Source organism: Malus domestica, chromosome 02, assembly GCF_042453785.1.
Source record: "Malus domestica chromosome 02, GDT2T_hap1".
NCBI lineage: Eukaryota > Viridiplantae > Streptophyta > Magnoliopsida > Rosales > Rosaceae > Malus > Malus domestica.
In genome coordinates, this window is record NC_091662.1 from 36,516,368 (window position 1) to 36,543,742 (window position 27,375).

At 42.2% G+C, this 27,375-nt stretch overlaps 1 protein-coding gene and 1 long non-coding RNA gene across 2 annotated transcripts; one reads left to right on the top strand and one right to left on the bottom strand.

Moving 5' to 3' along the window:
- On the top strand, positions 1-26,140 carry LOC103414060 (protein SEMI-ROLLED LEAF 2). Its single transcript, XM_070817933.1, has 19 exons — positions 1-334; positions 839-913; positions 1,589-1,704; positions 20,543-20,657; positions 20,804-20,932; positions 21,200-21,247; positions 21,596-21,762; positions 21,868-22,064; positions 22,191-22,483; positions 22,564-22,713; positions 22,835-23,362; positions 23,459-23,605; positions 23,713-23,785; positions 24,227-24,351; positions 24,492-24,692; positions 24,769-24,906; positions 24,990-25,118; positions 25,248-25,475; positions 25,629-26,140. Exons 1-19 carry the CDS (start codon positions 200-202, stop codon positions 25,785-25,787), a joined length of 3,153 nt encoding a protein of 1,050 aa, XP_070674034.1. The 5' UTR covers positions 1-199; the 3' UTR covers positions 25,788-26,140.
- LOC139193975 (uncharacterized) lies at positions 14,919-16,340 on the bottom strand. Its single transcript, XR_011578571.1, has 5 exons — positions 16,042-16,340; positions 15,861-15,958; positions 15,680-15,777; positions 15,499-15,596; positions 14,919-15,323 (listed from the first exon to the last, which is right to left on the bottom strand). It is a non-coding gene; the product is annotated as an uncharacterized lncRNA (long non-coding RNA).
- Positions 26,141-27,375: the final 1,235 nt, after the last annotated feature.

The following is a 27,375-nucleotide window of genomic DNA, read 5'->3' on the forward strand; positions in this document are numbered from 1 at the left end:
CCTCCGGTGGTGAGCTTCGGTGATCCGTTCTTCTCCCTCGATCCATCTCCACCGTCTGATCCCCGGAGGCATACCCTACAACCGCCACCACCGTCACCTTCTTACAATTCCACAATCCGATTCCCACTCCCTCTCATACGTATATGTTGTTGTAGATGGTTTGAGAAAATTGAGGAGTTTGGCTGAAGAAAAAAAAAAGATGGGTGTGATTTCAAGGCAAGTGTTCCCTGTTTGTGAAAGCCTGTGTTTCTTCTGTCCAGCATTGCGTGCGAGATCACGGCATCCCGTCAAACGATACAAGCAGATGCTCGCCGAGATATTTCCTCGCTCTCCGGTGTGATCTCTTTTATTCACATTTTTATTCTTGTTGGGTATTTTTAAAATTAATGTGAATGTCTAATTGAAGATTAATTTTATGCTGCAAATTGAAAAAAAAAAAAAAAGAACCATGTAAATTGTATACAGAAGCAATGTGAGGCGTTTTGGTTATTGGGGGATCTTGTGAAAAAAATGGTAACTTGTGTTGCAAGAAACGAACAATTTTCTCTTTATTATTCACTATATAATGAGGTCGGATAATATGGTGAAGCTTTCTGTAAGTTACATTGTTAAATTTACGGTTCTTATCACGTTACCATAGTGTTATCCAAAAATTGTTCACAATTTGGTGTTTGCATTTCCCCTTCTTTTTCCTCCTTTAATATGAATTCCTCACAATTTTGTGTTCGGACTTTTTGTTTAATCAGGGTTTGAGCACAACTGGTTTGTATGCAAAGTTTTTATTTCATGTTTGTTCCTTCAGTTGTGTTATTGGATCATTTCTTTCCCTTTTTGGCAGGACGAAGAACCAAACGATCGCAAGATTAGTAAACTATGTGAATATGCTTCAAAAACTCCTCTCCGTATTCCAAAGGTGCAACCTCTTCTCATTGTGTAAAATATGGTTCACATTGTTGCCATGAACTTAAGTGATAATTTAATGTCAAAATTGTGATGTATCCTCGTATATGAAGCTGCTGACTTAAGTCAATTTGGGTGAGGGTATGATTTTCTTAGAATGATATACTAGTTTAACTGGTTAAACAGAAAAGTTGAAGGTCCTTGTGGAATTTAGTCACAGTTCTACTGATGTGGAAGTTTCTTTTGGTTTGGAGGACTCTTCAGGAGGAGGGACCGTTGTTTATAAGGGCGGTTTGTATTAAGTACTACACCAAATTGAACTGGTAAAGTAACTAGAGATGGTCAATTTGTAAGAGGCATATGTGTAGTCCCAAAATCTGAGATTAATTGAAACACAATACCTCTTATGTTTTGGCTAAGATGATGAAGAATGATAGTTAATTATGTGCATGAACTTAATTATGGAAAGTAATGACATTTAAATTTGAAACATGCTAAACAGAAGGGATTCATTATATTTAAATGGTTCCTTACCTTTTAATTTTCTTCCGGTCTATCGTTGTTTTTTCACCCCTTAGTAAATAATGTTTATTCATTTTCTTGACCTTTCAAAGTTATAAATTTTATTTTACTTTTCATTTGTGTATTCTTCTGTTAAGTTGATAGAGGTTCTAAATTTATAATTCAGATCACAACTACTCTGGAGCAACGGTGTTACAAGGATTTGAGGACTGAAAACTTTCACTCAGTGAAAGTTGTCATGTGCATCTACCGGAAGTTGTTGGTCTCTTGTAAGGAGCAAATGTGAGTTATTTATCGAGGTTGTTGCTTAGTATGTTTCTGTCTTCAGATTCCAAAACATTATTGAGAAAGCCTAGATCAATTGGCTGGAGTGCTAGACTGATGACAACTTACTTGACACCAAATTTGTGAATTTTCACCTCAGAATAATGTGCCTATTTGAGTCTTAACCTGTGAAAATTATGGGGCACTTTTATACAACAACAACAACAACAACAAAGCCTTTTCCCACTAAGTGGGGTCGGCTATATGAATCCTAGAACGCCATTGCGCTCGGTTTTGTGTCATGTCCTCCGTTAGATCCAAGTACTCTAAGTCTTTTCTTAGAGTCTCTTCCAAAGTTTTCCTAGGTCTTTCTCTACCCCTTCGGCCCTGAACCTCTGTCCCGTAGTCACATCTTCGAACCGGAGCGTCAGTCGGCCTTCTTTGCACATGTCCAAATCACCAGAGCCGATTTTCTCTCATCTTTCCTACAATTTCGGCTACTCCTACTTTACCTCGGATATCCTCATTCCCAATCTTATCCTTTCTCGTGTGCCCACACATCCCACGAAGCATCCTCATCTCCGCTACACCCATTTTGTGTACGTGTTGATGCTTCACCACCCAACATTCTCTGCCATACACCATCGCTGGCCTTATTGTCGTCCTATAAAATTTTCCCTTGAGCTTCAGTGGCCTACGACGGTCACACAACACGCCGGATGCACTCTTTCCATCCAGCTCGTATTCTATGGTTGAGATCTCCATCTAATTCTCCGTTCTCTTGCAAGATAGATCCTAGGTAACGAAAACGGTCGCTTTTTGTGATCTTCGCTAGATTGCTCCGGTCATTAGTGTGGATAAGTATATAAATGGATAGAGATAGGAAAGCAAACACAAGATGTACGTGGTTCACCCAGATTGGCTACGTTCACGGAATAGAAGAGTTCTCATTAATTGTGAAGGGTTTACACAAGTACATAGGTTCAAGCTCTCATTTAGTGAGTACGAGTGAATGATTTAGTACAAATGACATTAGGAAATATTGTGGGAGAATGATCTCGTAATCACGAAACTTCTAAGTATCGGAGTGTGGTGACGTCTTGACTTGCCTTATCTGTCTCATAGGTAGATGTGGCATCTTCTCTGGAAGTACTCTTCCTCCATCCAGGGGTGGTATCTTTAACTGGTGGAGATGCACAAGGTAATGTATCAATTTCACTTGAAGCTTACTTGTAGTTTCAGGCTTGGTCAAGCGCGATACAAACCATGTAGTAGGAGTCCCCCAAGTCGCCGAGCTAGGGGGTCTGCTGAAAGAGGTGACAGACAAGGTAAGCAATCAGAGCTCCGACTGATTGTTCACCTTCTCCCCATCTTGCAGCAGCATGAAGGATAAAGAGAAGAAAAATGAGAAGAGATGATATGAGATACTTTTGCTTTTGAAGAAGTAACTTTCCACAGGCTTATTCTTGAACTGAGCTGGAGGGTTTTCTGGTTTCCTCCAGAGTATAAGGCCGACTGAAGAATTTGAGGGTCAAAACAAGTCCATCAAATCTAGAGTACGTTCCACCCTGCTGATATGGGATACTTTTGCTTTTGACAGAGTAATGGATGTATCGGCACGTGTGCTGTTACGCTTGTCTCCACATGCTTCCTTGTATCCTTCGCACTTGCCCTATCTGTTCCTCAAGCAGATGTGGAATCTTCCCTGGAAACATAAGATGTTGAAGATGAGTACTCGAGAGCAATGTCAGGTAAGTAATCAGGTAAGGGGTTCCAGGCAGTCAGTTCCTGGCTGGAAGCTTGATTCCAAGTGCTGACTGATTGCTCTCTTTCTCCTTGTCTTGCAGGTAAAAACAAGGCCAAAAGAAAAAACAGGGAAAAAGCATGATATGGGATACTCTTGCTTTTAACCCTGATGATATGAGATATTCTTGCTCTAGTATAGCTTGTTTGCAGAGGTATTATCAGGGGGAAAGAAAGCTGAATATTTCGAAAGGCTTTGTTGGGAGTGCCCTCTCAGATATGATGAAGGGTTGAGCATTTTTGCAGGTCTGCCTGTCCGTTGGGGATGGAGGTCGACATATATAGGGGTCTCCCTAACAACAAGTAGTAATGCTATTCCTTTACCCTGCTTGGTCATAGCACGGTAGTGGGAGCTGCCAGTTTCACATGTTTTAACTCTGTCAGAGCACTTTGAAAAAGTGGTCTGTGGTATCTGGCTCTCGAGATTCGGAGAACGATGCCTCTTCGATTTTTGAGAAAGCAATCATGCTGGGGGTCTGACTCTCGAGATTCGGAGAGCAGTGTCTCTTCGATTTTTTAGGAAGTAATCATGTTGGGAGTCTGGCTCTCGAGATTCGGAGGGCGGTGCCTCTTCGATTTTGGAGCAAGCAATCTTGTTGGGAGTGTTGTCTCGAATGTGAGTAAAGGTTGGATATGTTTGCTAGTCTACCTTGCCACGAAGCACAAAGGTTGACACACAAGGACTTTCCAATTATCCAGCAATGGTACTGTTCCTTTACCCTCTCTTCGATTTTGAGAAAGTAGTCATGTTGGGAGTCTGGCTCTCGAGATTCGGAGGACGGTGCCTCTTCGATTTTGGAGCAAGCAATCTTGTTGGGACTGTTTTCTCGAATGTGAGTAAAGGTTGGGCATGTTTGCTAGTCTACCTTGCCACGAAGCACAGAGGTTGACACACAGAGACTTTCCAATTATCCAGCAGTGGTACTGTTCCTTTACCCTTGTGGGTAATAATATGGTAGCTAGACCTTCAAAATTTATGTGTCTAAACTTTGTTAGTGCTGTTTCTTTGCTATTCTTTTACCTTTCTTGGTCAGAGCGATGTAGTGGGAGCTGCAAGCTTCACGTGCTCAACTTTGGCAGAGAACTTTGGCAAAGTGATCTGTGGTACCCATGAGTTATTGTTGCGTGTGGGAAGTGGGTGATTGAACAGTAAGATTCATGTGCTTTCTACTTCACCAGAAGTCTTCGACAGAATGCCCATAATTTCTGCAAAGCTGAGTGTGCGTGTGACAGGTGCTGACAAGGCTAGAAAAGTAGGTGCCTCTTCGATTTCTGAGATCGGCCCTCGTGGTCTCTGAGCAGCCCAGCTTTTGAGAAAGCGAGCGCCTCTTCGATTGATTCGGAGAACGGTGCCTCACCGATTTTTGAGAAAGCAATCATGCTGGGGGTCTGGCTCTCGAGATTCGGGGAGCAGTGTCTCTTCGATTTTTGAGAAAGTAATCATGTTGGGAGAGTGGCTCTCGAGATTCGGAGGGCGGTGCCTCTTCGATTTTGGAGCAAGCAATCTTGTTGGGAGTGTTTTCTCGAATGTGAGTAAAGGTTGGGCATGTTTGCTAGTCTACCTTGCCACGAAGCACAGAGGTTGACACACAGGGACTTTCCAATTATCCAGCAATGGTACTGTTCCTTTACCCTCTCTTCGATTTTTAAGAAAGTAGTCATGTTGGGAGTCTGGCTCTTTAGATTCGGAGGACGGTGCCTCTTCGATTTTGGAGCAAGCAATCTTATTGGGAGTGTTTTCTCGAGTGTGAGTAAAGGTTGGGCATGTTTGCTAGTCTACCTTGCCACGAAGCACAGAGGTTGACATACATGGACTTTCCAATTATCCAGCAGTGGTACTGTTCCTTTACCCTTGTGGGTAATAATATGGTAGCTAGACCTTCAAAATTTATGGGTCTAAACTTTGTTAGTGCTGTTTGTTTGCTATTCTTTGACCCTTCTTGGTCAGAGCGATGTAGTGGGAGCTGCAAGCTTCACGTGCTCAACTTTGGCAGAGAACTTTGGCAAAGTTATCTGTGGTACCCATGAGCTATTGTTGCGTGTGGGAAGTGGGTGATTGAACAGTAAGATTCATGTGTTTTCTACTTCCCCAGAAGTCTTTGACAGAATGCCCATAATTTCCGCAAAGCTGAGTGTGCGTGTGACAGGTGCTGACAAGGCTGGAAAAGTAGGTGCCTCTTCGATTTCTGAGATCGGCCCTCGTGGTCTCTAGGGAGCCCAGCTTTTGAGAAAGCGAGCGCCTCTTCGATTTCTGAGATCGGCCTTCGTGGTCTTTGAGCAGCCCAACTTTTGAGAAAGCAAACGGCTCTTCGATTTCTGAGATCAACCCTCGTGATCTCTAAGCAGCCCAACTTTTGAGAAAGCAAACGCCTCTTCGATTTCTGAGCAGGCGCCTCTTTGATTTCTGAAGCTCCGTCGAGTGCAGATTTTTATAGGGGCTGGCATTAAGTTCCAAAGCACACTTGAATCTCCACCAGTAGAAGCTTCATTCTTGCACTTCTAAGATCTTGATTTGTCCGACCTCTTCTCTTCAACACCTTTGAAAATGTCTGGCCCCTCCGACCGTCGTTTTGACTTGAACCTTGTTGAAGAGGCAGCCCCGCCTTCTCCAGACAACATATGGCGCCCATCCTTCGTCTCCCCAATTGGTCTTCTTACCGTTGGGGATTCCGTGATGAAGAATGATATGACCGCTGCGGTGGTGGCCAGGAACCTTCTCACTCCCAAAGATAACAGACTACTTTCCAAACGGTCTGATGAGTTAGCTGTTAAGGATTCGCTGGCTCTCAGTGTTCAGTGTGCAGGTTCTGTGTCTAATATGGCCCAACGCCTATTTGCTCGAACCCGCCAAGTTGAATCATTGGCGGCTGAAGTGATGAGTCTCAAACAGGAGATTAGAGGGCTCAAGCATGAGAATAAACAGTTGCACCGGCTCGCACATGACTATGCTACAAACATGAAGAGGAAGCTTGACCAGATGAAGGAAACTGATGGTCAGGTTTTACTTGATCATCAGAGATTTGTGGGTTTGTTCCAAAGGCATTTATTGCCTTCGTCTTCTGGGGCTGTACCGCGTAATGAAGCTCCAAATGATCAACCTCTGATGCCTCCTCCTTCTAGGGTTCTGTCCAGTACTGAGGCTCCAAATGATCCCCCTCCGGTGCCTTCTCTTTCTGGGGCTCTACCGACTGCTGAGACTTCTCCTAAGCAACCTTTGTGAAGGCTCCCTCTTGTGTGTTTATTTTGACTCATGTATATGTACATATTTGTAGCTTATCGGGGATATCAATAAATAAGTTTTCCTTCATTTCAACGTATTGTGTTAAATACACCAAAGCATTCTTCGCTAAGTTCTTTGAATTTTCTTTTGTTGAAGCTTGTATGTTGAAGCTTTCTGAGTGGAGCATGTAGGTTGGGGTAGTGTTCCCTTAATTTCCCGAGTGAGGAAAACTTCTTGGTTGGAGACTTGGAAAATCCAAGTCACTGAGTGGGATCGGCTATATGAAGCAAAAGGAAGGCACTAGTTTTTTGAAGCTCGGTTCACTTGTATTGTCTCCAAATTGTTAATGTTCGAGCATCTGTGGATTTTTACTTTCTCAACTCATCTTCCTATGTGTGCTGACTTTGCCAAACACGAGAATTAATTATGTTGGATGACATGGAGCATCTGTGGCCAAATCAGGCCAATCGGATGTGCGTACATCCTGCTCTGGCATCAATTTACAGGCACATGATTACAGAGTGCAAGGCGCTGAATGTCCAATGTAGGACTTTATGTTCACAACACAAACAATACTTTTCATAGGTCGATTTAGATTTTGCATGAGGTGAATTGACTGGAATTTTTCACCTAGCTAGGAAATTCAAGCTAACCTTCATTTGTGTATCTATTGATATTGTATTTGTTGATGCCAAAATCTGAGATTTATCCCATGAGTTTTCTCATATGGCATAGATCATAGATACAGTCATATCTTGGCATATATGTATACATATTTTATCCTCGGCTAAGAAGCGGTGAGTCTAACATGAACACAGACAAACTCAAACACTATCATAATGGTTAGTGTTTGTACCATACTTGACCAATCCCGAAACTACCGAGCATCGGCCAACGCTATACTGTCAAGGACCCAGAAGAGTTCCCCTCCGACCAGGAGGCCAATCACTACTCGACACGTGTCAAGATTAGAAGCCAATCAGAGCGCAGCACGTGTCGACATCAAGAACCAATCACAACATGACACATGTCAATGTGACAAAGCTACAAGTTTTTCTATAAATAGGGGTCATTCCCCCACAATATTGCCTAATGCCATTTTGTGTTAAATCATTCACAAGAACTCACTAAATTGAGAGCTTGATCCTTTGTACTTGTGTAAGCCCTTCACTACTAATAAGAACTCCTCTACTCCGTGGACGTAGCCAATCTGGGTGAACCACGTACATCCTGTGTTTGCTTCTCTGTCTCTATTCATTTACGTACTTATCCTCACTAGTGACCGAAGCAACCAAGCGAAGGTCACAAAACCTGACACTTTCTGTTGTACCAAAGTCTTCGCTGATTTTGTGCATCAACATTTGGCGCCGTCTGTGGGAAACGACACTTATTCCTACTCTCTTCAGCTGTGTCAAGCTGGTTTCTATCATTCGTACACTTTCTTTTGACCAGGCATCCCTCTCCAACATGGGAAGCGAAGGAAGCCACAGCACACAGAATGACACCCCCCTTGCACATAGTGCGAAACAACGAAAGAAGGAAGGAAAACGAGTTCTTCTTCAAGCTAAAGTCGATGAGTTGGAAGCTCAGAACAACAAGATAGCAATGAAGAATGAGGTCCTCCAGGAGCAATATGAGAAGCTCTTCGAGACACTCCACGAAGCTAGGCAAGCTCAGACACGCGAGCTTGTTGCCCCCGTGGAAGTCAACCATCAACTGGGTGCCCTCCAACATGGAGGGTCACATGCATTCGACATAGATATCCCTGATAGGGAACAGATTACCCCTCGACTTGATAATCAACATGAGGCTTCTCTTAACCCAGTTGCTTCGACCCGAACCATGAGAAGTGGAGGGAGACACCTCTTTGCTGAAGGGGCAGAAGGATCGAAAGCCGTCTTTCGCGATTGTCGGGATTTCCTGAAGCAACGTCGAGAGAATTCCATCCATATAAGCTCAAAGATCAATGACCCAAGGATTTCTGAGAGACTCGGTCCCCTGCCACGGCCCGAGCCGGCCACCAATTTGGGGAAGGGGCAACATGTCCTAGAGAGACATGAGGGTACAGGGGACTCAGAGGTGTTCCGACAGACATACCCTGGAAGCCAGTACAACGAGTCCAGGGAAAAATCACATGCCCTTGATCAAACCTTCCTAATTCCAAGAGGAGATGGAGATTTACGAAAGAAAGCTCCAGTGGCACATAACTCCGCTCAGGACCCCCTTGTCCTACAACTTATTGAGGAAGTAAACAAGTTGAAGGCTGAACGTCAGGCTGAAATACCTGACTGGAACCAACCCAGGCCTGGCCCTCTTACAAGGAGGATCCTCAACACCCCCCTTCAAGCAAAGACAAAGCAAAAGCTTGGCTTGCAACTTTATACTGGAAAAGAGGACCCGATTGAGCACCTTAACCTCTTTGAGTCCACCATGGCATACCGGATGCACACCGACGAAGAGCGATGTCTTCTCTTCCCCTCCACCCTCTCTGGCGGAGCTCTAAATTGGTATTGTCGTCTTACACCTGAGACGGTAGACTCATTTGAGGAATTGAGGAAACTATTTGTTTCCCAACACATTTTCCAAACCGATCGCTTGCACTCTGCAGATGACCTGTACACTATCCGCCAGAAGCCAGACGAGTCATTACGTATGTATGCTGGCCGCTTCAGCCATGAATACTCCCGGTGTGCCGAGGCAGACGACAAGACTGCCCTCAAAGCCTTCACGGCAGGCCTACGTGATTGTTTCTTTAAATACATGATCAATGCCAATACTTGGAAGACTTACTCTGAGGTGATGGCGCAGGCTTATAACCATGCCTCCGCCGAGGCAAAGACATATCAGGAGAAACCCCCTACAACCATCCTTTATCAACAAGTGGGAGGTGGAAGCCAGACTCACCTAAATGAGAAGACCTCGACTTTCCAAACAGCAGTGGCACCTCCCCATGCCTTGCATAATGCTTCGCCGAATCAACAGACATATCAATTTCAAGGCAAGAGGAAGGATTTCCATCCTCACCACTCTCATTTCAGTAAAAAGAGTAAGGGACACTATCCCGATAACCAAGGGTATCGCCACAATAACGCTCGCCCCCAGGCAGTCAATGCAGTGGGTCAAACCCGCGTCAAGATACCCCCTACCCCAAGGTATGAGACATACACGCCCTTGAATGCCACATGCGCGGCCATTTACCCCAGCATAGCTCACCTGATACCAAAGCCAAAGCCGAGGCACCCAGATTACACGCCCCCGAATAACGCGGGCATGTTTTGTTGCTACCATGAGCATAACGGCCATGATAGCGAGAAATGTATCATCCTCCGTGATCGTATTGAAGCTTTGGCACGAGAAGGAAAAATTGATCAATTCCTCCTTCACCCTCAAAGGGATAACCGTAACCAACGCCAGGTGAATGTCATATATTCCATAAGCGGCGGCACACCCATATCTGAATCTTCCAATAGGGCCATGAAAAACAGTGAACGAATTCTGAGGCCTGGTCACCAAGTGTTTCACGTGGAAGACATCAGGGGAGGGAAGTATCAAAAGCCTAACTGGGATCCGATATGTTTCTACCCTGAGGAAGAAAGAGGCATCATCTACCCTCATAACGACCCATTGATCGTGGAGGCTCACATAGCCAACTTTGATGTTCGACGAATCCTCGTAGACACAGGGGCTTCGGTCAATATCATGTTTGCCGAAGCTTTCAGGGCACTCAGTGTAGCTGAACACTTGCTCGATCGCTCGATTTCTCCTCTGATAAGCTTCTCCGGTGATATCGTGCAACCCTTAGGGAGCATACATTTACCCTTTACTATTGGTACAGGCCCTTACACGGCTACCATTACCACTAACTTCCTAGTGGTTGACTGCCCAACGGCATACAATGTCATCTTTGGGCGCACAGGCATCAATGATCTCAAGGCTATGGTATCCACGCATATGCTGTTGATGAAATTTCCAACCCCCCATGGCAACGGCTACATCAGAGGAGATCAGCTTAGTGCACGATCATGTTACAACACTTCAGTTAAGCAACAACACTTGCCCGGACCCAAGGAAACCCTGTCTGTACATGACCAAGTCACAAAGACCAGCTTAGATGAAGCGAACTTGGATATTCCTGATAGCAACAATCAACCCGATGATCCTCGAGATGACTCTTTCACCCAGCAAGCCCAACCTGCTAAAGAGTTGGAGAAGGTACCTATCTCAAGAGATTATCCAGATCGCATGGTGAAGATTGGCACCACATTGTCACCACCCCTTCGGTTAGCATTGATATCTTTTTTGAAAGAGAACACTGAAGTCTTCGCCTGGTCATACGAGGACATGCCAGGCATCTCTCCCGATGTCATCTGTCATCGTTTGAGTATTGACCCCAAGATCAAGCCGGTGAGACAGAAGCGAAGATCTTATGACGCTGAACGATACGAGGCAATGAAAGCAGAAGTTGAAAAACTCAAAGGCATAGGCTTTGTCCGCGAAGTCAATTACCCGACATGGGTAGCAAATGTGGTCCTTGTTAAGAAAAATCCGACCAAAGAAAGTCTTTTGCTTCAAAAGGTCTTGTGGAGAATGTGTGTTGACTACACCGACCTAAACAAAGGGTGTCCGAAAGATAGCTTCCCTCTTCCTCTTATTGACAGACTTATAGACTCTACGGCCGGATGTGAACTCCTGAGCTTCATGGATGCTTACTCAGGATACAACCAAATCCTCATGAACCCTTCGGATCAAGAACACACAGCCTTCACTACCGACAGAGGACTATACTGCTACAAAGTCATGCCTTTCGGCCTAAAGAATGCAGGAGCGACTTATCAGAGACTAGTCAACTCAATGTTCGCCGAGCAGATTGGGAAGAGCATGGAAGTTTACGTTGATGATATGTTAGTCAAGAGCAAACATGCTGACCAACACATCACCAACCTATATGAAACTTTCACTATTTTGAAGAGGTATCGAATGAGGTTAAACCCCAACAAATGTGCCTTCGGCGTAGGCTCTGGCAAATTCTTAGGTTTCATGATTAGCCAACGAGGCATTGAAGCTAATCCCGAGAAGATCAAAGCAATCCTCGACATGAAGGAACCGGTAACTTCAAAGGACATCCAGAGCCTTACTGGCAAGGTGGCAGCCTTAACCAGGTTCATTTCTAAGGCCACAGACAAATGTGCTCCCTTTTTTAAAGCACTTAAGGGAAGTAGGAAGTACATTACATGGACTGATGAATGTGCCGAGGCATTCAAAAACCTCAAGGAGTACATGAGTAAAGCCCCTCTACTCTCCAAGCCCGAGGTAGGAGACATTCTCATTATCTACCTATCGGTATCAGCTTCAGCCGTAAGTTCCGTTCTCATTCGAAAGGATGGGAATATTGAGCGACCTGTCTACTACGCTAGCAAAGCCTTACAAGATGCGGAGACACGGTACTCTAACATTGAGAAATTGGCTCTGGCATTGGTCATGTCTGCTCGAAAACTCCGCCCTTACTTCCAAGCGCACTCCATCATCGTGCTTACCAATTATCCTCTTCGACAGATACTCCAAAGTCCTGACACTTCAGGGCGAATGATCAAATGGGCAATAGCGTTGGGTGAGTTTGACATCTCCTACCAACCAAAGCCAGCTGAGAAGGGCCAAGCAGTGGCAGACTTCATTGCCGACTTCACATATCCGGTTGACATTGCTTCTACACCTGAAGCAGTGGCTTCATTACCCCCGGAAGCTCAGAAGATAGAACCAACAACCCCAGCATGGAGTCTGTATGTTGATGGCTCATCCAACCAACAGGGCTGTGGAGCGGGACTAGTCTTGACTACGCCCGACAAAGTAGCAATGGAGTATGCTCTTCGTTTCAAATTCAAGGCATCAAACAATGAGGCCGAGTATGAAGCCCTTCTAGCAGGATTACGTTTGGCCAAACACCTCGGGGTTAAACAAATTGATATTTTCAGTGACTCCCAATTAGTGGTCAACCAGGTTACCAACAACTTTGATGCTAAGGACAGCTCCATGGCAGCATATCTTGCGCAAACACAACTTTTGCTCAAGCACTTCCACTACCAGATCACCCAAGTTCCTCGAGCGGCAAACAGTCATGCAGACGCCCTGGCTCGCCTCGCCTCAGCTGTGGAAGACAAGATTGGAAGAAAAATTCATGTCGAACTGTTGGCAACACCAAGCACCATGGCCGCAGAAGTATGCAACTTACAACAGGGGGATAGTTGGATCACCCCGATCTATAATTTCCTTGCTCATGGCACCCTCCCAAATGATAAAGTCCAGGCTAAGCAAATTCGATACAAGTCTACCCGCTACCTGATCATCAATGATCAACTCTATAAGCGAGGTTTTAGCCTGCCATACTTAAGGTGTCTTACGCCTGCCGAGGCGGAAATCGTCCTTCGGGAAATACATGAGGGAGTCTGTGGAGATCATGCTGGATCTCGGTCCCTAGCACACAAGACTTTTCGCCAAGGATATTACTGGCCAACACTCCACCAGGATGCCATCAAAGTATCCCGCTCATGTGACAAATGTCAACGATATGCAACTATTCCTCATTCCCCTCCAGAGCCTCTTACTCCTATGATCAGCCCTTGGCCCTTCGCCCAGTGGGGACTTGATTTGATCGGCCCAATGCCGGCAGGGAAGGGCAAAGTCTGTTACGCAGTCGTTGCAGTGGACTACTTCACAAAGTGGGCCGAAGTAGAACCCTTGGCAACCATTACTGAGGCAAAGATAGAAGACTTCGTGTGGAAGAACATCCTTTGTAGATTCGGCATTCCCAATGCGATAGTCACTGACAATGGGCGACAGTTTGACAACAAGAAGTTCAGGTTGTTCTGCTCTAAGTTCAACATCAACTTATGCTTTGCCTCTCCAGCTCATCCCCAGTCTAATGGACAAGTTGAGGCCATCAACAAAATAATCAAGCGCACTTTGAAAACCAGCTTGGACAAAGCTAAAGGCTGTTGGCCAGAATTTGTACCCCAAGTTCTTTGGTCATATCGCACTTCATATCGGACTTCAACAGGAGAAACTCCATTCTCACTTGCCTTTGGCACAGAGGCGGTTGTCCCTGTTGAGCTCGAGCAAGCAACATTCCGAGTCCAGAACTACATTCAAAGTGAAAATGACAAACAACTCACCCTCAACTTGGATTTAGTCGAGGAACACAGAAACCAAGCTCACTTGAGGAATGTCGCCTACAAGCAGCGCATCTCCAACTATTATGACTCTAGGGTCAAGCTTCGTTCTTTCAAAATAGGAGACTGGGTCTTAAAGAAAAGATTACTCTGCGACAGAGTCCCGAGTGAAGGCACACTTAGTCCAAACTGGGATGGACCGTATGAAGTCATTGGCATCAGTCGCCCTGGCTCTTACACACTTAGAAGCTCCGATGGCAAGACCCTTGGCCATCCATGGAACGCTGATCACTTGAAGTACTACTACAAATAGACTCACGATGTACAAGTGTTGAGCTATAGCCGTTCGGCATCCTATGTAATGAAGGCCATTTGGCAATGAATTCAATAAAGAGTCACTACAAAACAAGCAAATGAAGACCGTGTCAAGCGCCAAAAAAAAAAAAAAAAAAAAAAAAAAAAAAAAAAAAAAAAAACAACTTCATCCAAAAAGCTTCACCCGAAAAGCTTCACCTCCAAAGCTTCACCCACAAAGCTTCACCTAAAAAGCTTCACCCAACAAGCTTCACCCGAAAAGCTTCACCTCCAAAGCTTCACCCACAAAGCTTCACCTAAAAAGCTTCACCCAAAAAGCTTCACCATCAAAGCTTCACCTAAAAAGCTTCACCCAAAAAGCTTCACCTAAAAAGCTTCACCCAAAAAGCTTCACCATCAAAGCTTCACCTAAAACAGCTTCACCCAAACAGCTTCACCCGAAAAGCTTCACCTAAAAAGCTTCACCCAAAAAGCTTCACCCGAAAAGCTTCACCTAAAAAGCTTCACCCACAAAGCTTCACCTAAAAAGCTTCACCCAACAAGCTTCACCCGAAAAGCTTCACCTCCAAAGCTTCACCCACAAAGCTTCAACACCAAAGCTTCACCTACAAAGCTTCAACACAAAACCTTGCTCCAAATAAACAAATTTTGTTCACAAAACCCAAGATGCCCTTGAACTTGTACAAAAACACTTGGGTAAACATAAACATTTTTTGTTTTACACCCACAAGGGCCCAAAATTTTCCTTCTTATTTATTCACTTATATATGTTCCCAAACATATTATAATAGATCCAACAACAAGCCAAAGTCCCAAATTTCATAATGGACAAAAGTACAAGCAATTCATCAATAATGAAGGTGCTACAAAAATTGGAATCTGCTCCAAAATAGAAATCCAACCCAAGAGACTTTTTCTCTCTCTCCCTCTTCCGCCTCCTTTCATCTATCAAATTTCTGCAACCTCTGCTCTTCTCCAATGGAGCTGAATTTTGGACACCCTATAGTTCTTGAGCATATGAACAACTTTCAAGAAGGAACCATTTCTGTTTGAGCGACGGAAATTAAAGTGTTGAAGCTCCAAACATGATAGTCGGCTTCTTGCAGATTTCGAAGCTGTTGTGATGTTTCGAAGATCTGGAAATATTTAACCGTTAGTTCATCCTGAATGTTTGATATGTTATGAAAGAGTCGATGAGGAACAACTTCAATGAAGAAAGCATACCGATCTGAACAAGAGAAAATGGAGTTTCGAAGCTCACAACAAATCTGACGGGTTGACAGACAAATAATAACCAGTCATTCATCATACCTGAATTTCTTGAGTTATACAGCTCCGAGGGATCTCAAATTTGGATATGTTGTAGTTCACAAGCTGAGGAACAACTTCAATGAAGAAAGCATACCGATCTGAACAAGAGAAAATGGAGTTTCGAAGCTCACAACAAATCTGACGGGTTGACAGAAAAATAATAACCAGTCATTCATCATACCTGAGTTTCTTGAGTTATACAGCTCCGAGGGATCTCAAATTTGGATATGTTGTAGTTCACAAGCTGAGGAACAACTTCAATGAAGAAAGCATACCGATCTGAACAAGAGAAAATGGAGTTTCGAAGCTCACAACAAATCTGACGGGTTGACAGAAAAATAATAACCAGTCATTCATCATACCTGAGTTTCTTGAGTTATACAGCTCCGAGGGATCTCAAATTTGGATATGTTGTAGTTCACAAGCTGAGGAACAACTTCAATGAAGAAAGCATGCTGATCTGAGCAAGAGAAAATAGAGTTTCAAAGCTCACAACTAATCTGACGGGTTGACAGACAAATGATAAACAGTCACTCATCATACCTGGATTTCTGGAGTTGTACTGCTCCGATGGCTCTCCAATTTGGATATGTTGTAGTTAAGGAATTAACGAACAACTTTCATGAAGACAACTTTGTGATTCGACCTACAGATGATGGTGTTATGTTGAAAAACAATTCCGGTTGTTAGGGGAAATGAAAAACAATTCCACCAAAGAAACATCATTATGATGTTTCATCATTATGGTGTTTTCATCATTATGATGCTTTCATCATTGTGATGCTTCCATCATTGTGATGCTTCCATTATGATGTTAATGCACCAACGGTTACACCTTCTGCAATTCCACTTATTCGGGCCTAGCAACCTTCATCAACAAAATCTATGAAGAAAAAGTCCGGGGCTACCACTTAGAAAACAAAAGAATGAAGTTTTGGTACTTACGACATGGACTATTAGCAAGACACCTCATTCGTCAACTCCCTCGACTAGAGACTTGGGGGACTCCCACCATATGCTACTACGCCTTGGTACTCAAAAGTTCGTGACTACTCAGTGACTTGGATTTTTCAAGTCTCCAACCGAGAAGTTTTCCTCACTCGGGAAATTAAGGGAACACTACCTCAAACTACATGCTTCACTCACAAAGCTTCAACAATACAGGTTTCAACAAAAGCAAAAATTCAAAGAACTTTATGAAGAAGGCTTTGGTGTATTTAACACAATATGTTGAAATGAAGCAAAGCTTATTTATTAATATTTTCGATAAGCCACAAATATGTACATATACATGAGTCAAAATAAACAAACAAAAGGGAGCCTTCACAAAGGTTGCTTAGGGGAAGTCTCAGCAGTCGGTAGAGCCCCAGAAAGAGAAAGCACCGGAGGGTGGTTATCCGGAGCCTCAGTACTTGACAAAACCCCAGAAGGAGGAGGCATTGGAGGTTCATCATTTGAAGCTTCATTACCAGGTACAGCCCCAGAGGACGAAGGCAATAAATGCCTTTGGAACAAACCCACAAACCGCTGATGATCAAGTAAAACCTTACCATCAGATTCCTTCATCTGGTCAAGCTTCCTCTTCATGTTTGTAGCATAGTCATGGGCGAGCCGGTGCAACTGCTTATTCTCATGCTTGAGCCCTCTAATCTCCTGTTTGAGACTCATCACTTCAGCAGCCAATGATTCAACTTGGCGGGTTCTAGCAAATAGGCGTTGGGCCATATTAGACACAGAACCTGCACACTGAACACTAAGAGCCAGAGAGTCCTTAACAGCCAACTCATCAGACCGTTTGGAAAGTAGTCTGTTATCTTTGGGAGTGAGAAGGTTCCTGGCCACCACTGCAGCGGTCATATCATTCTTCATCACAGAATCCCCAACGGTAAGAGGACCAGTAGGGGATATGAAGGATGGGCGCCATATGTTGTCTGGAGAAGGCGTGGCTGTCTCTTCTCCAAGGTTCAAGTCAAAACGACGGTCGGAGGGTCCAGACATTTTCAAATGTGTTGAAGAAGGAAGAGGTCAGACAAATCAAGATCTTAGAAGTGCAAGAAATGAGCTTCTACTGGTAGAGATTCAAGTGTGCTGTGGAACTTAATGCCAGCCTCTATAAAAATCTGCACTCGACGGAGCTTCAGAAATCGAAGAGGCGTTTGCTTTCTCAAAAGCTGGGCTGCTCAGAGACCACGAGGGCCGATCTCAGAAATCGAAGAGGCGAATGCTTTCTCAAAAGCTGGGCTGCTCAGAGACCACGAGGGCCGATCTCAGAAATCGAAGAAGCACCTGCTTTTGCAGCCTCGTCAGCACCTGTCACATGCACAATCAGCTTTGCGGAAATTACGGGCAATCTGTCGAAGATTTCTGGTGAAGTAGAAAGCACGTGAATCTTACTGATCAATCACCGCTCTCCATATGCACCATCAACTCCTCGGGTACCACATATAACTTTGTCAAAGATCTCTGACAAAGTTTAGGCACGAGAATTTCGAAGTGCCAGCTACCCTACTATTACCCATAAGGGTAAAGGAACAGCACCACTGCTTGACAACTGGAAAGTCCCTATGTGTGTCGACCTCCGTGTTTTGTGGCAAGACAGGTTGGCAAGAACGACCAACCTTTATTCACATTCGAGAAAAGACTCCCAACATAATTACTTTCTCAAAAACCGGAGTAGCACCGCTTTCCGAATCTCGAGAGTCAGATCTTCGACGGGATTGCTTGTTCGAAAACCGAAGAGGCACAACTCTCAGAACTTCGAGAGCCAGATTTCCTTAGATAAAGCTTGTCTGTAATCTCCACACGTAATATCAGCTTTCCAGATACCACATACCACTTTTTCAAAGTGCTCTGACAAAATTAAAACACGTGAAGCTGGCAGCTCCCACTACATTGCTGTGACCAAGAAGGGTAAAGGAATAGCATTACTACTTGTTATTGGGAAATCCCTATATACATTGACCTCCCTCCTCAACGGACAGGCAAACCTGCAAAAATGCTCAACCCTTTCTCGCATTCGAAAAGGCACCCTCAACATAATCTCTCGAAATACTCAGCTTTATTTCCCCCCGATAATACCTCAGCAAATAAGCCACACCAAGAACAAGAGTATCTCATATCATCAGGGTCGAAAGCAAGAGTATCCCATATCATGCTTTCTCCCTGTCTTTGTCTTTGTCCTTGTCCACACCTGCAAGACAAGGAGAAAGAGAGCAGTCAGTCGGAACCTGAAATCAAACCTCCAATTTGGAACTGACTGCCTGGAGCCTTTGCCTGGTTGCTTACTTAGCATTGCTCTCGAGTACTCATCCTCAACTGCTGTCAAGGTCACGAATTCCACCGGCAAATACCTCATGACAGTTGATCAGATATTGGCTCTTTACACTGAAGCTGCCAAGCGTGGATGAGTCACTATGAAGGAATGTTCTGAAGGACCATTTAAATGCAAAGGTTGCACACCACTTCTGCCATGCAAAAGATTGAAGCAGAAGGTTCAACGGTGAGCTGAAACAGATCACTACAGCACGACACCTTTCCATACCACATTCATTATTCCGTCAACAGCAAAAGTATCCCATATCATCAAGGTCGAACGTACTCTAGATTTGATGGACTTGTTTTGACCCTCAAATTTTTGAGTCGGCCTTATACTCTGAAGGGCACCAGAAACCCCTCCAACACAGTTCAAGAATAAGCCTGTGGAAAGTTACTTCTTCAAAAGCAAAAGTATCTCATATCATCTCTTATCCATTTGCTTCTCCTTATCCTGGCAGTTGAATGAGAGACAAGGAGAAGGAGAACAATCAACCGGAAGCCGAAGTCAAACCTCTGATCCTGGGTTGCTTACTTGGAAGTTTGACTGCTTACCTTGTCTGTCACCTCTTTCGGCAGATCTCCTAGCTCGGCGACTTGGGGGACTCCTACTATAGGGTTTGTATCACACTTGACTAAGCCCGAAACTACAACTAAGCTTCAAGTGAAATTGATACATTACCTTGTGCGTCAACATCAGCTAAGTACACCATTCCCGGATGGAGGAAAGGTACTTCCAGAGAAGGGCAGATGAAGATCAGACCACACTTCGGTACTTAGAAGTTTCGTGATTACTCAAGGGATTGGATCTTGCAAGTCCCCAACCGAGGAGTTTCCCTCACTCGGGAACTTAGGGGAGCACTGTTTGTACCATACTTGACCAATCCCGAAACTACCGAGCATCGGCCAACGCTATACTGTCAAGGACCCAGAAGAGTTCCCCTCCGACCAGGAGGCCAATCACTACTCGACACGTGTCAAGATTAGAAGCCAATCAGAGCGCAGCACGTGTCGACATCAAGAACCAATCACAACATGACACATGTCAATGTGACAAAGCTACAAGTTTTTCTATAAATAGGGGTCATTCCCCCACAATATTGCCTAATGCCATTTTGTGTTAAATCATTCACAAGAACTCACTAAATTGAGAGCTTGATCCTTTGTACTTGTGTAAGCCCTTCACTACTAATAAGAACTCCTCTACTCCGTGGACGTAGCCAATCTGGGTGAACCACGTACATCCTGTGTTTGCTTCTCTGTCTCTATTCATTTACGTACTTATCCTCACTAGTGACCGAAGCAACCAAGCGAAGGTCACAAAACCTGACACTTTCTGTTGTACCAAAGTCTTCGCTGATTTTGTGCATCAACAGTTAGAATTATCTCAGTATCAAAGAAGTGATTCTGTATAAGCTGGATGGAGGCATATACCAATGAGATTCTTTAGAGTTTCTTTACAGCAATGCTTATCTGTTAACTCATTTTGTCGTCAGATTCATCGTGCCACCTATTTCAAGTAAATTTCTTGGGTCTAGTTGTACACCACTTTGTATCTAGTAGTTTTTTCATCTATGTTGTATGGTAAAGTTTCCTTGAATTCTTGTCCATTAAGATATTGAACGACTTGATGAAATGAAATTACAAGACTATCCACTGCAGTTATATTTAGCTCATGCATAGTTGCACGGAAATTTTCATGTACAAGTTGTGATCTGTTTATATATGGCAGGCCATTATTTGCAAGTAGCGTGCTTAGCATTGTACAGATTCTACTTGATCAAACACGACATGATGAAATACGTCTTTTAGGATGCGAAACTCTTTTTGAGTTTGTAAATAATCAGGTGCGAGTCGTCGGGATGTTCTTTCTCTTTCAGATTGTCGTTTGTTTGTTTCTGTTTTTGGTGATTGGGCTTAACTTTCTTTTGAAGCTGCAGGCTTTTCTCCTATGGAAGTTTTTTTATCTCATGTAGCTGTTTCGATATTGCAGAAGGATGGTACGTATATGTTTAACTTAGATGGCATGATTCCAAAACTTTGTCTCTTAGCTCAAGAAACGAGGGAGGATGGGATGGATAAGCGTTTGCGTTCTGCTGGGCTTCAAGTTCTTTCATCAATGGTAATTCATCCCCATTTCAATTTGTTTATTACTTCATGCTCTGATACTTGTTTCTCATAGGATATTCAATTTAGTATAATGTAGTCTGATATTCATAATTTTCACATTGTTACTTACACGTGAAAGCTTTATTAGAATTGTTATATGTCAGTGAGAAGGATAACTATTGACTCATGAAGAGCGGCACCGGATCTTTTGGGGAATTATAATCTTGTAAGAGTGACAAATTCTCTCATATGCACCCTCACAAGTGTGTTTTGTGTGCAGGTTTGGTTCATGGGTGAATTCTCTCATATTTCATCAGAATTCGATAGTGTAAGTTTATTTGGTACTATATGTCTAATTCTTATATAATTTGTTTTCACACTTTTTTCCATTGCTATTTTATCTAACTAGAAAAATTTGCTCATTTAAGTTCATAGATTCGGACAGATTTTAATTAAGTATCGTTTCAACTTGTAGCTGTTGGAAGAAAGGAAAAAACGCATACGAATCACCTTTTGATATCAACTATTGTTTACAAATTCTTGTTCTTTCTGTATTTTTTTCATGCCTGGCTTCTTCATAAACTTCTAATGGCAAATTATGGAATAGTCCAATTTCGTTCTTCAAGCTGCAAATCATTAGCTTCCAACAATCTTCTATTTTTCTTTTGTAAATCAGGTTGTTTCAGTAGTCTTGGAAAATCATGGAGGTCCAAAGAAAAAGTCAGACAAACAAGACACCCAGACTGGGAGTTCCGAAGAAGTTTCAGCTTCACTAGAACCCGTGACAAGGATTTCGTCCTGGAGGCTGTTAGTGAGTGACAGAGGCGAAGTCCTTGTGGCAGGGTAGTTTTTATTGGCACAGTATTGCGTAACTATCATTATGTATCATTCTTGCTATTTCATTATGTTATAGCTAATGTCTACATTTCTTCTTGTTTTTGTTTGCAGGGACGACATGAATAACCCCATATTTTGGTCAAGGGTTTGCCTGCACAACATTGCCAAGTTAGCCAAGGAAGCTACAACCGTGCGGCGTGTATTAGAATCTTTGTTCCGCTATTTTGATAATGGAGATCTCTGGTCTCCTAAACACGGGCTCGCACTGTCTGTCTTGATGGATATGCAGATAATAATTGAAAATTATGGTATTTAAATTTCTTCAAATTGCTTTAGAACTTGTCTATGGGAACCTGACTAGTCTTCTTTTGTGCTGAAATTAGTTGCAATCGTCCAACTGATATTTTGATGACCTGTGAACCTTTTTCTCGCAGGGCAGAACAGGCACTTCATATTGTCCATCTTAATTAAGCATCTTGATCACAAGAATGTTCTTAAAAACCCAAATATGCAGCTGGACATTGTAGATGTTGCCACCTCTCTTGCTCGAGAAGCAAAGGTTCAATCATCAGTTGCTATAATTGGTGCTCTGAGTGATATGATGAGACACCTGCGGAAAAGTATACATTGCTCACTTGATGATTCAAATTTGGGGGCCGAAGTAATTGAATGGAACCGAAAATTTCAAGCAGCAGTGGATGAGTGCCTTGTGCAGTTGATACATAAGGTGACTGTAACATCCTTTACATTTTTTTTAAAGATGGAACAAGTAGTCTCACAAGGTTTTATTGCTCGTATATTGTGCAGGTAGGAGATGCAGGTCCTGTTCTTGATATGATGGCCGTGATGTTAGAAAACATGACTAACATTACCGTTATGGCTAGAACCTTGATTTCTACTGTTTACCGTACTGGTCAAATTGTGGCAACAATACCTAATTTGACATATCAAAACAAGGCAAGAATGCATCAGCTATATCACTTCCTTCAATCTACAGTCATTAGTGCACAAACTTACCAAGTTTCCATCTGATTTTCTTTCTTTTCATTCTATGATTTGAATGTCTGAATTTCTGTAGACATTTCCTGAGGCATTATTTCATCAGTTACTCGTAGCTATGGTCTGTGTAGACCATGAAACCAGGGTGGGCGCACACCGTATATTTTCTGTCGTGCTTGTTCCCTCATCTGTTTGCCCTCGTCCATGTGCTGCTACTCCCATTACTACAGAGAAAAATAATATTGGAAGGACTCTCTCAAGAACTGTATCAGTATTTTCTTCATCAGCTGCCCTCTTTGAAAAACTAAACAAGGGATCACACTCACAACAAAACATTGGTCAGGAGCTGAAGGACAAAGTTGTAATTCAGGAAGAAGCAAAAGTTCCTAATGAGTCCATGCTGAACAGATTGAAGTCCAAATTCAGTTCAAGAAGGCATCCATCAGCTACAAGTGACCCTGTAGGTAATGAGGATGCTTCAGTCAGTAATCATTCTGTGATGAACCGGTTGAAGTCAACTTATAGCCGAGCCTACAGTATTAGAAGGAATCCATCAAATACACCTTCTGCTGATGAAAAAACTACTAGTATTTCAGATAAAGAATCGGTATGGTTTGTGGTTCTTCTATCCTGTCATATAGCGACTACATACTTTGAACACCATAATATTGCTTGATCATTTTTCTTCTGACTAATTTTGCAGACAATGTCCCTTAGGTTAAGCACTCGCCAGATTACCCTTCTGCTTTCATCAATCTGGGCACAATCCATCTCTCCTTTAAATACACCTGAGAACTATGAAGCAATTGCTAATACCTACAGCCTTGTGCTGCTTTATGCTCGGACCAAGGTACAACTTCCATTTTTTCTTGCATGTTAATCGTTAAGGTCTACTACTTCCATTCTTGTTTGTCCCCAATTTTCACTTTCTTTGTTTGGATTCACTATGTCATGTAGAACACATCCGACGAGACCCTAATCCGAAGTTTTCAGCTAGCCTTTTCCTTAAGGAGCATTTCTCTTGGAGGAGGTAAGCCATCGAGTCCAATTTATTTACATAATAATTTTTCACTGCACTGCAACATACAGTTTCTTTTAAGGTTTTAACCACATAAATGCATTGCTCATGTCGTAGAGAAATGTCAAGATATAGATTGTATAAAATTTGCTTGCTCAACAACTTAAGATTTACGAATTGTGTAGAAGTTATTTCATGTTTAAGGTTCAGAAAAGCAGCTCAATTACTGGTACATTATTAACAGATGAATAAGCTGGAGATTAGTTGCAAGCTTCCTATAAGTATAACTGTAGCAATTTTTAAATCTCGGTCTAATTTCCTTTTGAAGTATGAAATTTTCAACTTTAGTTTGCGAATATATTCGTTGCACTGAAATGTAATTGACGGCTGCAAACCATTTTGGGTTGTAATTTTTCTGATGCCATCTTTAACTAGGGGATTTCATTATTGCAGGATTACAGCCATCAAGACGCAGATCCCTCTTTACCTTGGCAACATCGATGATCATCTTCTCAGCTAAAGCCTACAATGTGGTTGCTCTTGCCCCTTGTGCTAAAGCAGCACTTACAAATGAAACAGTACGTGCAACAGAGTTTCCAGACGACATTTCCATTGAATGTTGTTTGTGAACCTTTTAACTTATTTCTACTTTGACTTGAGGTTTTTGAAGTTAACCTAGCTCAATACTAACGCATATGCTTTGATGACGTGCTGTCAGGTTGATCCATTTCTACGACTGGTTGACGATCACAAGTTGCAAGCTGTCATTTCTGGACCTGACCAAGTAAGGAAAGTTTATGGATCAAAAGAAGATGATGAGAATGCTTTAAGGTCACTTTCCGCCATAGAAAAATCTGAGAACCAATCGAAGGAATCATTTGCTACCATGATAGTGCAGACGCTTAGAAATTCACCAGAGGTATGTTTTCCTATCACATTCTGATTATTGGAACTATATCTTTGTGATTCTGATTATTTCGGTGTTTTTATTACAGGATTCATCAATTATAAAACAGCAGTTGCTTAATGATTTTATGCCTGATGATGCATGTCCTTTGGGAGCTCCGTTGAGCATGGAAACACCAATAGAGATCGACCAAGTTGGCGTACAAGATGACGGAGAACCTGATAAGGTAATTTACTCGAACAACTTCCTTATTTTTTTGTAAGGTCCAAACAATTAAGCTTAAGCGTACAAAATGATTCTATTGTGCAGGCTGAGCCCCCATTATTCACAATTGAAGATGATGTGTTAGCCAATGCATCTGAAAATCAAACCGACCCAGACACAAAAGTTGCCGTGGAAAGTCTAAGCTTAATAAGCATTGACGAGCTTTTAAATTCGGTAAGTGAGGTCACTCATAAACTGTTTCTGGTTTTTGACCTTTGTAGAAATCGGACAGAAAATACGTAAATAAATGGACATTACATCAAGTTGAAAATAGTGCTAATTAAGGAAGTGATTGGTGTGTAGGTTTCGGAGACAACTCATCAAGTTGGACGATTATCAGTGTCAGTTGCGACAAACATGCCTTACATGGAAATGGCTGGCCAGTGTGAGGCCCTTCAAATGGGGAAGCAGCAGAAGTTGTCGACGTTTATAGTTGCTCAACAGAGACAAGAAAGTTTGATTAGATTTTCTAATGATTGCAACCAGCAGGAAAAGGAAACCCCCTCTCTTCTTCCGTTGGGCGCTCCTACGGTATTTCCTTTCCTTCAATCATAATCCTGACATCTAAAATTTTCCACTAATTTACCATCTGTTTTCACATTTCTTCTGTTAAATATTATTGCACTTTATGCGCATTGTGTTTTTAGCATATTCTGAGTTTCCGAAAACCATTTGGGACTGCAGAGTGGAAATCCATTCCTTGAATCAAATGCCGTTTCACTCAACCAATCTGTTGGCAACGGCTCTTCGATGCTTTGCGCAACTGAGTATCAGTACTATCCACACTTTCAGCTACCGGCATCAAGCCCCTACGATAACTTTTTAAAGGCTGCTGGCTGTTGATCTGTGTGGAGGAAGTTTGGTAGCCCTTGTAGCACGTAAGAAATCAAGTGTCAGCAGCTTTGGAGCGAGCGGCAGTTGTGTCTGCAACAACTTTGTGTTGTCCCAGATTCAACCTTGTTTTCTGTTCATGTCTCTACTGACTGCCTCCATTCATTTATTCATCAATTGTTGATTTGGGAGGTTGATGTTATGTATCTTTTGGGCACTCCCTCCCTTTACATGTTTTGATATTGTAAAGTAAGAGTTTGCTCACCCGCACATTTTTTGTCTCAACCGTTTACTCGTGAAAAAAAATGTGCAGAGATAATTTAATGTAAATTAAAAATGTGAATAGGTGACTTTCATTTCATAAACACTGGTTTTCATACTGTCATTGTGAAGTGAAAGCATGTTAATTGGTGTATAAAATTACTTAATTTCGGGTAGAAGAGGAATCACTGTAAAGACAACAGTCTACTTAACTTTTTTCTTATACGGTTGTTGGGTTATCTTAATTTTTTAGAGTTTAAGTACGAATAATTTTTTTAAGGGGTAGTTTGAAATTGGTCATAATCTTTAAAACATTCTAAATAATTATCTAATGTTTTGAAGAATTACTACTCATCTAGGTCACCAACGTTAAGTGACGATATAAACAATTACCAAATGTGGTTTTTAAGTGACGATATAAACAATTACCAAATGTGGTTTTCATTAGCACGTCATTTTATGACGCTCTAGATACCCAAATGGGCATCTTTTAGCCAAGTTGAACCCTAAAATTACTTGGCTAAAGGGGGTTAATTTGATAATTTAGAGCTCTATATATGAATGAGAGTGAAATCATGTTTATGTACTAGTCATTCTATTACTTAACGATAGCGACCTAATAATTATCTAATTTTCAAAACGTTAGAAAGTTGTTTGAAGTACTTTTAAATGTTGAGATCAATTTAAAACCACAGATAATACTTGCGTTGTATACATTCTATAATCAAAACTATCTTCATTTGAAGATTATTCCTACAAAAAAAAAATATTCGAATTGAATATCTTTTAGTTATCCAAATGTATCAAATAAATGGACGATTATCATGAATATGTTGCTTAATATACTCAACATTGATTTATTCCATCCATTTAGATGCATAAATGATCTAAGATTTGAAATGATTTTTTATAAGAATGATCTTTTAATAAAAATTAAGAAATTAAACGATTTCAATTATTTGCTTTTATACTAACAACCGATTTGGAAATTGTATTTTGATTAGAAATTTGCTTGTATACTAACCTCGCTCTGGACTTGTGCAATCTGTACACTGATTTGGTAGGAAAATCCAATAATAACCTCCAGACATCGCGATTTGTTATTTATGTTTTGTGATTTGATAAAGTCCACTCTTTGTTGATAGAAGTCTAGGAAACTAGTTTTATAATTTATTCTGTTAACTGCTAAGTTTTGGAAATTAATCTGTCGATCGGCTTCTAAACTATAAATTAGTGCATACTTAACCATTGTAAGAGCACAAAAAAATTGAGCGTGTCTTATCACAACCTTTTGTCGTAGCAGAAGTATTTACCGGAACAATCATCATCAATTTATTCA

Excerpts from the sequence above, each read along its gene's own strand:
- LOC103414060 (XM_070817933.1), top strand. The coding sequence starts at position 200 with ATGGGTGTGATTTCAAGGCAAGTGTTCCCTGTTTGTGAAAGCCTGTGT. Across the intron at positions 914-1,588 it reads CTCCTCTCCGTATTCCAAAG|ATCACAACTACTCTGGAGCA; the intron begins GTGCAACCTCTT and ends TTTATAATTCAG. Across the intron at positions 1,705-20,542 it reads GTCTCTTGTAAGGAGCAAAT|GCCATTATTTGCAAGTAGCG; the intron begins GTGAGTTATTTA and ends TATATATGGCAG.